This window comes from Nilaparvata lugens, chromosome 1 (assembly GCF_014356525.2).
Source record: "Nilaparvata lugens isolate BPH chromosome 1, ASM1435652v1, whole genome shotgun sequence".
Lineage (NCBI taxonomy): Eukaryota > Metazoa > Arthropoda > Insecta > Hemiptera > Delphacidae > Nilaparvata > Nilaparvata lugens.
Genome location: NC_052504.1, coordinates 77,551,368 through 77,564,989, shown reverse-complemented (window position 1 = coordinate 77,564,989; position 13,622 = coordinate 77,551,368). Strand labels below are relative to the sequence as shown.

General features: G+C 34.0%; 1 protein-coding gene across 1 annotated transcript in view; it reads right to left on the bottom strand.

Moving 5' to 3' along the window:
* LOC111049265 (mitochondrial intermediate peptidase) overlaps positions 1-12,252 on the bottom strand; it is a 29,799-nt gene extending 17,547 nt beyond the window's left edge. Inside the window, exons 1-11 of the mRNA XM_022335300.2 lie at positions 11,987-12,252; positions 10,522-10,724; positions 9,376-9,485; positions 8,806-8,958; positions 7,207-7,473; positions 6,281-6,469; positions 5,353-5,491; positions 4,443-4,653; positions 3,718-3,845; positions 2,049-2,270; positions 825-1,058 (exon numbers count right to left, since the gene is read on the bottom strand). Of these exons, the coding sequence (XP_022190992.2) occupies positions 825-1,058; positions 2,049-2,270; positions 3,718-3,845; positions 4,443-4,653; positions 5,353-5,491; positions 6,281-6,469; positions 7,207-7,473; positions 8,806-8,958; positions 9,376-9,485; positions 10,522-10,719 (1,851 nt within the window). The 5' untranslated portion in view covers positions 10,720-10,724; positions 11,987-12,252. The remainder of the gene's footprint in view (positions 1-824; positions 1,059-2,048; positions 2,271-3,717; positions 3,846-4,442; positions 4,654-5,352; positions 5,492-6,280; positions 6,470-7,206; positions 7,474-8,805; positions 8,959-9,375; positions 9,486-10,521; positions 10,725-11,986) is intronic.
* Between the last annotated feature and the right edge of the window lie 1,370 nt (positions 12,253-13,622).

Here is a 13,622-nt window from a genome sequence, read left to right as displayed (position 1 = left end):
CTATTCTTATAGAAACTGTCTATACTTATAGAGGAACACTAGCTTTTTTGTTCTATAATATCTAGGATACACTCGCTGTTGAGAGTTCTGTAACAGTCTTATAATAGAAATGAGTTTGAATTGACGATTAGTAATTTGAGAACAAAACTGTGCTTTACAATAATACTGTACAGTACACTGATGTATAAAATTCATTGTTCCATCACATTTGCACAATTTATGGATAAGTAAGAGATACTAAACGTTACTTATTGAATTGTCTAAGTCTCAATATTGTAGCAAACTGGCAAGTTTCGATCCAAATTATCGGATGGTAGTGGACAAACGGATTGTGATAAGTATCGTCATTTTATATTTGGAAAATATTTATGTAATTTTACATTTTGAGGAGCAAATATATGAAGAAGCACTGATAGCAAAAACAACAAAACTAATAGCTTTCTGTGTTGAGTTCATTCCCACTATACCCGACGGCTAGATCAGCGCATGGCTTTTTCTGTAACGTTTACTTCAATGACGGTGTAAGATAGTGGCTTAGTGAGCAAGTGACCCATCAAATGATTTCACAAACATTTGATAGATAGCTAAAGTGACGTGACTTCAAAAATAGTTTTAGATCTAAGTTGAATAGTATATTGCTTAGTATGAAGAACAAAAGTACGAATAGGTTTTGGGTTCGATTATTTAGTTTTATGGTGTATGAAGTCCACCTCGACCTCCAGATCTTGAAAAAGATGGGAGAAATTTCAATAAATTTTAAAATAGACCACAGCAAATAGACACCTATAGCAAATAATAAATCTGAATAGAATAGAATAACTCACGGTATTAGGAACATAGGGAACACAGTAGTGTTGCTGCTGCGTCTCGGCTAATATCTCAGTTGTACTTCCTTTAAGTGGAAACTCTCCATGGTAGGTCTGATCTAATACTGAATAGAATACTTGCAACTGCATCTCAGAGGCAGCGAACATACGTTTCGAAGCGCACAGTCGATTCATCATGTCATCGGGCATCGGCTCTTGTGTCATGAAATGCCTTGCAAACGATCTCAATACCTATTCAACAGAGAACAAGATAATAAAAATGAGAAATTATACATCAAGTTTTAAATATTGAGAATTTTGAATAAGGTTTTATAATACAGGAATCCGATAGTAGCCCAGTCAATATAGACATAAAAAAGGGAGTGTACTTGCAATATATATTGTAGTTCTGATTCTTTTATATGGATACATGAGAGAAGTCCAGAAACAATTTCTTCATGCAAAATTTCCTTGTGCTGGATAAAGCCTCAAAACCTCGTATTTTCAGTTATTTTCCAGTTTTCAGCTATTTCCGCCAAAATCCGTTGATCGGACTAAATAATGTGTTCTCGCCTTTTTTTAGATTGAAAAATTCTGAATAAAATGAGATCGTTCGGCACTCTGTATCTCTAATGAGTACTGAATTATGATTTTTCAAAAATGAGTAAAATTTAAAGAAAAATAATTTTTTAATAAACAATATTTTCTGATTGTTACCATTTAGATGTATAGATCCCTCTGGGCGTATTTGTTTTGTGCTCTACAATCTGATATCAGGTAGAGCGCTCTATCTCATATAGATTTCCAGGTACACCTGACAACAATGCTCCTTGTATTGTAAAAACACCTAATTTTTAGCTTCAACCATCATCACCAACTAAATTGTCGTTACATTGATAATTCGCACAATGATATAAGTTCATGAAATTATGTTCTATGAGAATCACCTGTTAGATGAACTTCATTTCAGTATTTCCTAGAGAGGCACGCATAAGGAGACCTCAAGGATCAAAATTTCAAACATTCATAACTTTTGACAAAATGCTCGGATCTCATCGTACTAACTTTATTCTTTTTAGCTCGTCAAGGCGGTTAAAATCATGCATCATAAGTGGAATTTGATCGAAAATGGAAAATTTATTGTTGAGAGTACTTTTTAATATACAGAAAAATGACCTATTTCCATTTTTCGACCGAATTCCACCATTAAAAATGGAATAGATATATGGTGAATTGACTGACCCTTGGATCTGAGGCGAAGAACTCCATGAGCACAGAGGGCACCTCGGCGAAGTCGGTGCTGCAGCGGGTGCCGGTGACGTGCTGGTAGCGAGTGCGAGCCAGCATTGAGTGCATGGCGTGGCCCATCTCGTGGAACAGGTTCTCCACGTTGCCCGGCGTCAGCAGGCTCGGCCCTGACCAGCGCGGTGCCACCAGGTTCAGCATTAGAACCACCACTGGGTTCTGCCAATACAACACCACAAGCATATATAAGCATAGAGAAAACACATCATAAGAAGATATCCCATGATACAGGTCGTTCATGTTCCAAATTTCAAGTCAATTTTCTGTTAACTAGTAGTTCTGTGAACAGTAGACCTCGCGCAGTTATAAACCGCAGCCTCCTCTTATACTGTCCATCAGAGTAAATCCTTTCTGTATGTTGTGTCGGCGAGATATCGGTGTGAAAACGGCTAATGGCTGTTGGGGTTGGTGTATCAAAAATGCTAACATCAAAAGCTAATCTCATTCAAGACATACTGGCAACAGGACAGCCCAAGTTCAAAGCAGAGAAAGTTCGAGAGACAATACTATGTTAATTTAGTTATTAATTGCATGTGTTATTGCATGCAATCAATAGTTCATTTATTTATTTATTCACAATGGAGACAAGGGTTTCCCCAAATATGTCTCCTTAACAATAAAAATTGTACAGATACAAATGAGATATTGAATTGCATGCGTCATAGCATGCGATTTATAATCCAATCGACAGCTGATTTATGATGAATAATTCTATAGTCTGATTTATACTGTAATATTGGCTTATGAAGGAGGCTCATTTTTCCTTTAATATTATCCTTGAAATGCAAAATTTCCAAAAACCTGTCAAATTTCATGAAAATCTATTACCGCGTTTCGCCGTAAATGCGCAACATATAAACATATAAATATTTGAACATTTAAACATTAAGAGAAATGCCAAACCGTCAACTTGAATCTTAGACCTCACTTCGCTCGGTCAACTAGAGCCGAATACTGTCTGTTATATTGGCTTGAGAGTGTAAGAACAGCACAGTTAAGAGACTACCAGCATCACATAGTTTCACGGAAAAGAACTACTATGACTATCGGCTTGAGTTATCATTAAAATTTGGAACATAAATGCTCTATACCATGGGATATCTTCTTATTCTATCTTTCTCTATGATATAAGTCAATTAATATAGTCAATCACTATGGCAAATCAATTGAGGTAGAAAACTTAATTTGTCGAGTAAAACAAAATCTTAATTTCATAAAAATATTAACATATTCAATTTCAAAAACTTTTTGACTTTGTTTTCCATGACGAAACATTATATAATAACTTTGTTGTAGTCTAGAGACTGTGTTTCTACGTAAATATTTAAAAAGTATTATTTTTTGATAAGAAATGAGGAATGTATTTCACTCATAAGAAGGAGCTTCATCAGCATGAAGAATGCATCAGCCTCCTGAGGCTGATACAAGCTCCTCCTCAGGAGGAGCTCCTCCTCATTCTTCATGCTTCCTCATTTCTCATCAAAAAGTAAGACTTTTAAAATTCTTACGTAGAAACATTGTGTCTAAACTACAGCAGAGTTGAAAAATTGTTATCTATCAATATCAATATAAGAAATAGGCTACTGTATAGATGATTAATGATTACTTGATAAGTTCCATCAGCAAGCTGCTTTCCTCCTCTGATTGTGAAGTGACAATCCTGATTGGGTTTGTTATCTCTTTCGAAAAAGTCACAATAAATATGTCCCAGTACTTTCCCAGATTCGTCAACCACTGAAACAAAATATATGAGAGCATAAACTAAACATAATGTATGATTGAAATGGAACATGCACAGATCATTATGAGAATAATCCTCTATATTCACTTTCTTGTTTATGACCACTTGAATTTACATAAAAATTAAATATCGTAGTACCCATACGATAACACGGGAGTGACCTGGTCAAAAACCTCTGGTGATGAGCGGGTTTGAACCTGAGATCTCTAGGCTGCTTCGCAAGCACTCTAGCCACTAGACACGGATCACTCCAAAAAGTATAATGATTAACAGTTTTGTAGTCAACATTCACAAATTAATAGGACAAGTCATAATAAAAATATACCAACACTTTTTAAGATTCGTCAACCACTTTAACGAAAGGTTACGTTGAGATAGCAAGAACACAGAGAAGTATGAGAATAATTCTATTTGAGTCAAAAGTGTATGATGAGTAACTTGGTGCTGTATTGTAGATTAAATTTGAATTATTTCTCCACTTTCATGGTTCACTGTATTATAATTTTTATTTATTTATTCCTAGTATTCGCATGCAAGATGCAACTGAGTAAAGATGATAATTTAATATTTGTATGATAGAGGTAGCTGACCTGCCAACTTATGTATATCAGGCGCCCAGCATTCTCCGCTTTTCACCGGCTCATTCTCGAAATGCACACCGTACAGTCTGTTGAACAGGAAATTGAGGCCTTCCATGCAAGCCCCTAGTGAGAAGTACGGCGAAAACTCTCCACTCTCCACTTTCAGCAGGTTCTTCTTACCCTTTTTTGCAAAGTAGGGTATGTCCCATGGTCGAAGAGGCTGCGAAAGAAATGTTGGAGGATTTACCGAATTAAACCCACTATGAAACAAGGAAAATGAGACCTAAATTATTTAGTTTTCAACTCTTAATCATTTATAAGGAATATAAGAGTTATAATTTTGAATAAGAATATTGAACTCTAATAATTTAATAAAACATATAATTTTATATAATATAATTAATCTATAATTTAATGAATCACAAATGATTACGGTAATAGACTATTTTTGTTAACTTGTTTTAAAATGTATAGATCTAGATTCATACATTCGTACAGAACAAACCATTATTATTAAATTTAATATGGAATTCCCAAAAACCACCAATTCAATTTCCGAAATGTGCTAAGATCGTATTGCCAGGTGTGGAATTGCATATTACAAACAATATTGTTTTTAAGTTGCAGACAAGTAAAGACTATTCCCAGCTAAATTTGCAAGTAACTATCCAGTTGATGGGCTATTTACCTTAAAAATTAGGATATTTGTCAGAAAAATAAGATAAAATTTCTAATATGTGGACATAGGAAATACAACCGGAAACCAGTATTTCTTTTTAGTAATCCTTACGTAGATGATAAAAGAATTTCAATAAAGAGATGATCATGTTGTAGAGATTCGCAATAAAGAGATGATCATGTAGTAGAGATCCGCAATTTTTACAAAGGAACTAGTTAAATAAGAGACGAAATCAATTACCGTGAAATCGTTTTCAAATTCCTTCATTTTCACCATAACATTGAATTCGTTTTCTGCTCTGGGCCTCAACTCTTTGCTCAGAAGATTCAAGAATTCTCCAACATTTTCCGGGGTTTCTGCCAGACTTAATTTCAGAGCTCTGAAATGAAAGTGAAATTTATAAGTCACTGTATTATTGACATGCAATGAAAAAACGCATAAAACCCGAATTAAACGTTCGATAAATTAGACGAGATAATTAAAATATAGTAGAGTTTTACAGTGACTGAAATGAGAGTAGCTAGTGCAGTGAAGTATAGAATACTAATAATATATTGAAGATTGAATTTATTTATTTACAATGCAAATGACACTAATGTAGTAACATTGGTAGATAGAATAATAAGTTAGTCCTTGTGCTATTTTTCTTCCAAATTTATAGGTGACAAAGTCCAAGATAAGGTTAGAATTTTACGTGTACAATTTTTATAAAATGTTAGTCCAAAATAAACATAAAGACTATAAATTTTGAATTCAGATGGTTTGAATTAATAAATTGGTTAGAAATATTCCACCACTTGTAACGGATGATATAACGGAAGAAAATTTAGAACCATTGAAGAAACACAAACTTGTAAACAATCGCTAAATCTTTGTAATATAGATTGTAAATAATTTTATTAAATAAATCCGTAAGTTACTCCAATAATAAGACAACAGTGCTTTTTGCTGTATTCTTACCAACACTGCCCAGTTCTATTAATATTTCTACAAATTATATGAAACTATTATATTTGAAACTTGATGGAATACCTTGTTTTTCACCATAGATCTGAGGAGATACCTTCAGGTACTCGGAGTTTTATAATTCATTCAAACGATTCAAAAAATTTGTCAAATATTTGAAACGAAAATAATTGGGTATTAATCACTTGACAATAGAACTAACCTGTGCGCATAGCTTTTGAATCCACAGAGCTGAGCTAGCCTGTAGCGAGCTTCTAGAATTCCAGTGAGAAGTTGTTCTTGCTCAGCAACTGGATGCAGGAATATTTTGAACGCCGCCTCTCTGGCAACCTCATTGGGCAACTCGGAACAAAGTCCGGAAATAATGGTTTTGTCTCCCTCCACGTAGAAGCTGAAATTGAGAATGCATTACATCAAATTGCTATGCGATAAAATATGGAAATCAAATTTTAAAAGCAACTAATTAATTTGATTAATTTTCAGAAACAAACATAAACTTTACAACAGGAACAGATGTGATAAGGAAATTCTATCTGTTGATATCTGATGAACAATAATTGAAAAAAGAAAAATTCCATCCTACTGAGCATTGTCAATATTCTCTGAAATGAATTTTCAACTAAGTTATTCCATCTAAAGAATCAAAAAATCATGATTCGTTTCTTATAATGTACGATTATATGATCCACTACATCATGCATTATCCAACTTTATCCAATTTTATGTATGAAAAAATAAATCTTCTGTATAATACATTCTATATTTGTTCAAGAACTGATTCTCCTCCACCTAAGATCTAATGTCTTATCTTATTCTTAGGGGCAGAAAATGTTATTATTACTTTTTCTAACCAAGAATTGAAGTGATTTTACTTACTGACTTACTAACTACCGAAGACCCCTGGGACTAATACTAGCCCTATTCAGATTACATGAGTGGCACCTCCATATGCGTCTAAACCAGGGTGCCCAGACTTTTGGTAAATAAGGGTCAAATTTAATTTCAAATGAATACTGACGGGCCGCAAGGTAATGAGAATTAAAACTTATCTAATCCTAGAAACTGCAGTATTCTTTAGGTAGAACTAAACAACTACTAAGAACTATATGTAGTTGATTGATTTCTCACAAGTGTTGAATGTTCTTGGGCAGAATGTCGCTGGGCGCGACACGGGGCTTGACAGCTGCGGCCATGAACAGCTGACCTTGCTGGAGGATCACGTCATTCAAGGCCACCACCAGCCGTCGCTTCTCCTCCTCCAGGTGGATGCCGCACTGCTCAAAGTCCTCCAGGAACAGTCGGTTCACGTGGTCGTCGATCTCAGTGGTCGCCATCTTGTCCCCCTTCTCAACCACCTCTTTCAACGACAGGTACAGATTCTTGTTGGTGTTCATTCTGGAAGAAAGATTTATTGAATTTAATTCATCATTGAAACAGTTAATCGAATAATTTAAATGAATGTTGAATTCAATTTAAATCTTCGAGATTGTCAACCGAATGATGATTGGAAACTCTTAGGGCCGGTTTCCGAGCTCGGGATTTAGATAAGTCCTAGACTTTAAACAGCTGGAGTCAGAAAATTGGTTTTCCAAAACGGGGCGTAGTCGCAGTCATTGTCGAATTAAATTTACCACGTTTGAATTAAATTTTGAAAAACTAGAAAATTGAACACAAAATGAAATAAAAAGAAAATAGTGTAAAGTTTCAGCTATTTTGAATTATTTAGGAATGTCTAATTTCGTCAAGGAAAAACGTTTCCAATTTATAGAAATGAGAAAATAAAAACTCCATTATTATTATTATTATTATTATTATTATTATTATTATTATTATTATTAATAATAAAAACTACGACTACTGTTATAAAAGCTGCGACCACGCCCCGTTTTGGAAAGCCAATTTTCTGACTCCAGCTGTTTGAAGTCTAGGACTTAGCTAAATCCCGAGCTCGGAAACCGGCCCTCAAAGTTCTTCCATCTATAATAGGCCTAACTCACAATCAGAAATGCGAAGAACTTGAAGAAAACTGAAAAAATTGAGTTCATCAATCGATTGAATAAATACTGAAAAAGAGTATTTTTATCGTTTCCACATATTTTATTAGATTTGTACACAGGACTGCAGTTTCGTGTTGAAACCAACACATCTTCAGCTGTAGTGATACAAAGATGAAGATGAGTTGGTTTCAACAAAAAACTGAAGTCCTGTGTACAAATCTAATAAATGTGAATGGAACAAAAATAAAACTGTGTTTTTTCAATTATGGAGAAATTTCAAAATATCAATTCTAATTCAACAATTATTATAAATAAGAACTCTTAAAACATCTTCCACCAATAATAATTTACAATCATACTGGCATATCCTATATGATAATATCGTATGGTATTATAATAATATATGACTTCCTGTACAAGCAAAGCTCGAATTGGAAAAATGAATAAAGGAGGTAATAAAAAAGAAAATGTACCAGAGGTTTACCATGTCACTACTGCCAATACTTGAATAAAATTATTATTATTATTGGTTGGATTATATCATGTTTGGTAGGTTTGTTAGATTTCATTATGTTTAGACCAGTAAGACTACTGATTCCATGTAGCATTTCTAAATTTTCCAATTAATTTACGTCACAATATTTTTATTCTGCTATTATTTTTTTCAATATAATCGTTTCATTTTCTATTTTGGATTCGATTCCATATTTTTCTAAGCAGCAGAACTTACTTTTCAACGATTCCACTGACAACTATGCATGTATCTCTGGCAGCTTTTGCAAACTTCGGATCAGGATGAGCGATCCTGATGAATTCAGCCAAATCAGCCACTTTGCATAATGTATCCGAGAGCTCATCGAAAATCTCAACAATTTTACGGGACCTGTAACATGAACAAGTTTTTTATCAAATAGGCCTAAATGGAAAACTTATTCAGGGAAAAACTTTAAATTTGATGATAGCTGTAGCCTAATTTTGATATTAATTATTACCAATATTCCTGTATCAAGAGCATTTATTTGTAAAATTTTGCAAAAACATGTAAAACACACTTAATAGCAATAATATAAGTTTCAAGTCCCAATTACTTTTTAAAAATGTTGTCACTTTTTGAATATTATTAGAAATTTAAGAAGCTATTAATGGACTTTCCAATGCAAATCAATGGTCTCCTTCAATTTACCAGTTTAAGCAAAATCTCCGCTTTTTGGAGTTATCGGAATGTTATTTATATAAAAATTGAATAAAGCTAAAATAGAATAAGTACCGTATAATCACAAAAATGCTATTTAAATAATACCTGTCGGGACTGTGTGATTCTTCTACCAATTTATCAGCCGAATAAAGGACATTGTCTTTTAATAAATGAAAGCCATCTGGGGTCTGTAGTTCAGGTATTTCAAACAGGCCCTGTAAACAAAATTATTGACGATTAAAGCTATTCCATCTACAACAACATGAACAACATTGAATAACCATTGCTATTCCATCTTAGAATAAATTTCATGAAATAATCTATACTATAATAAAAGAAAGAACTGGCTTATGCTCGTACAGGATAGGAAAATTATGTTTGACGCATCATCACGTCTGAACTACTGGATTGATTAACTTTAAATTTTGCATAACCCATGCTCCGCAATGGTTACCTGCTAGTAGGCAATAATAATGATGATGATGGCTTAGCGGTCATAAAGATATTTATCTGATTTAATAAACAACTGATGAGTAATTGGCTCACCTGTTGAAAGGTTGACTGCTTGGTAGTTAGCACCACTAAATTCCAGTTATGTATTCAAAATCACTTCTCGGTGGATTGGAACCATCCATAAAGTGTTGAGAAGGGAGTTTGAGAAATTCGAAAAACTTTTTAATGTTTAACTTAGATACTAGGCTATCTTGGCAATTTTTTTTTTTAATCAGAGATTGACAATGGTGTAATAACCGAAACCGGTCTTTCTTATTATCAATAAATCAGTGGTTTTTTGACAATTTCTTAGTCTTTTTCATTCAAATCTTGGCAAATCCAAAAACCGATTTCACAGAAAGTCAGTCGATGTAATGACAATAAATGAAATGATCAAGATCAGACTTGAGCAAGCTGAATTAATGAAATATTTTTGTGTAGTTGAGAAGTTTATATTGTGGTAATTATTCATATTGAATGAAAAAGACGAGAGTTTATCAGAAATTGACAATGGTGTAATAACCGAAACCGGTCTTTCTAAGTATCAATAATTCTGTGGTTTTTTGACAATTTGTCTTTTTCATTCAATAATATAACATTTCTCTATAGAATATTGAGTTATGCAACTCCCAGCATGAAATAAATGAATGTATATGGTAGGTGCTAGAAGTTAATTTATAGGATATAATAGATAAAGGAAGTTTGGAGAAGAAACCAAGTGTAAAAATATCTGAGTAAATTGTAACTTGAAATACTTACTGTATCGTTCTTGCTAAATCCAAATTTCAGTTTCCTCTCAGGTTTACTGTTAAATGTGGTGGCAAGGGCCGAGGTACTGACCCAAGATCTCCTCTCCAGCGATGAAAGATTTTTCATCAATTTTGAGAATTTCAAAGAAGATACTAACATTCTGTGAGAGTGTTTTGACAGGCATTGTAGTGAGTTTGGTAGCAGCATTTTTCCTGAAATACACAGATTAATTTAGTCGAAAGATCAATGAATTACAATCAATATTTAATGTTGAATTTTTCTATTTATTGTGGGGTGTGCTAAATAGAAATAAAGAGGGTAAAATTCCTAAAATAGGATAGAGGAATAGAAATTATACTTCTATGGTTGATCTTTAGACAAATTTTGAACAAAGTGTCACTTTACCAACATTGAATAACGTAATACATATTATAATATTTTTCAAAATCTGATAACTATAGTACAAGATACTAGGGTATGATATACTGGAAAGGTACATGCGGTCTGTAAAAAAATAAAGGAAAAATAAAAATAACAAATGAGAAACAAAGTAAATTTGATTATTTAGCTGTAACGTTTATTTTTTTTTTGACAGATACATGGCTAGACTTGTATTTTGTTTATGCTATTGTACAGAGTGTTTATGATTGAATATAGGGATTTAACTCTCTATATTTTTTGTTATAGACTGTAATCTTACAGTCAAAATAATATTATGTCAAGTGAAAAAGCAACTGAAACGGATTTTTTTGATAGCACTGATGCTCCTGTGCTTGTAATATTTACTTGGCAATTCGCCAGAATTAATTCAAATTGAAGTCAACTTCTATACAGTGAAAGTAGAGACAGCATGTGACTGGTCCTGGCTAGAGCTATTTATCAAATTCCATCCAGATCGATGATTTGTAAATGGAAATTGATGGAATTTGACATAATAAAAATTGCTGGCTGTCAGTCACTTGCCGTCTCTACTCTCCTAGTCTATAAGCCGTTTGAGCTTGAGGGCCTCGATGACAACGTTTGCTATGCATGCCTTCCACGTATTCCTAATCTAACGCTATACAAATTTTCCTTTGTGGCTTCACCAAGGATCTTGTATACGTGTGTCCGCTACCAAGTGAACTTGCTATTTAGAATAACTGAAGACACATGTATTATTGTTAAGAAAGGAAGTGGCTATGTACTTGCATGGCCCATGTGTGCCATTGAACAAATGGTGGTCATATTAAACGTTTTGTGAATGGTGTGTATCATTTAAATCAATTTTTTGCTATTAAACTCAAAAATCCAAGCAGATAATAGTATAATATTTTATTAGTTGACATGTTTTATAAAAAATAACCATGTTTTAAAGTATGTAAGCCTAGTTTGTTAATTTTAAAGCAAGTCAAGTTTCAGTAAAGTTAATGAATGTGTCTATATACTGACACGATATGTTTTATCACTGAATAATAGAAAAATATTTGCTACTTACAAAATTAAGTGATTGAATAACTCAAGTAGTTTATTCCAGTAGACTGTAATATCTTGGAAAATACCGGTTCTGAAATCTCTTCATCTCTTTAATAAATTCAAAAATTTAAATTGCACATTAGAGTGAGACTGTATGAATTTATAACAAATGTCATTGATAAATGTCATTCAAATTTTTATAAAAATTACGATAGAAAGACGAGTGAAAACAATAACGCACATAACCTCCAAACAAAACCATAATCTTTGACATTGACGTTAATCGACTATTGATGATTGACTATGTCGACTTGAAAATATCGACTAAGTATCGATCGTCGATCAAATTCAAAATGACGCACAATGTAATACATACAAAATTAAGCAAGTTTATAATTAAACAAGAATTAAATATTAAAATTTGAAAACTCTTCAGTTTTATCTAGAAATAAAGCTAACAACAATATCTAATGAAAATAATAAAAATATAGCCTATTAAAAACACAGTTTGAGTTTACTTTGGAGCATACACACAGACCTCATTGCTCATCGCTGTCTTCATTTTTCTTTAAATTTCAAATTATACAACTTCATTTTTTAAATTTGCATCTTTTATTCTGCAGAACCAAACTGAACATTGACCTTCCGCAGCACAGGCTCATCAAATTCAAGAACATACCTATAGGTGCCTTATACCTATGCAGGCTTACATTTCTTCAACTACCGTATTTACAAGATAGCCTAGACTTTGAGGTATTCACGGACAACATTCCACAGACAGCTGAAAGATACCTCATTGCAAGACCGTACTATGCAGTGACTGAATTTATTGAGGAGCATACGTACCACCAACTTACGCTGGTTACACACTGGGCGGTTTCTACCGCGGCGGCGAAACTGCCGTCGCCGCCTCGAAAAAAAGTCGAGTCTACACATTCAGTGACAAAAATACCGCCTAACATCGAGCGGAAAATCTACCGTCACGTATGATCAGTAGCCAAAATAATTCTTGTAGTTCTTCATCGCAAATGTGTTGTGACTTCTTTGTTTCATGAGTGTTCAGTTAATTGTATTTTGCACATTTTGTCCCACAAAGCTGGCCTCTCTTCTACAAAATAATTATATTAACAACTCATTGTCTATTAACTCACTCATTTTCTCACACTCGTCAACCACAAACACTTAAAACAATAAATTCATGTTATAAACAACTCACAAACTTTACAACAAGACACATATTAAAAGGCTGATTTTCAAAGACCTCTGGACTTGGAGCAACTGGGAAAGTCGACTGATCAGCGGCGACGGTAGACAACCGCCAAATGTGTAAACGCCAATTTGGTCACGTACGCCACTGCGTAGACAAGAGCGGCGAAAACACCGCCAGTGGCAGTGGACGGCTGCACAGCTGCCGCCAACGGCAATATGGCCGCGCGGCGTTTCTGCCGCCCAGTGTGTAAGCTTCCATTTAGGTCTATAGACTACTGCTCGAACGGCGGCAACGGAAAATTACTGCCGCAGCAGAAACCGCCTAATGTGTAACCGGCGTTAGAGTACAGTGCAAGATACTCTATACACCTTCTTGACGACTCTGACAGAGGAAATCATAATCCATTGACGATTCCCCGATCCCAGGACCGTGCGGACGAAGACACGAG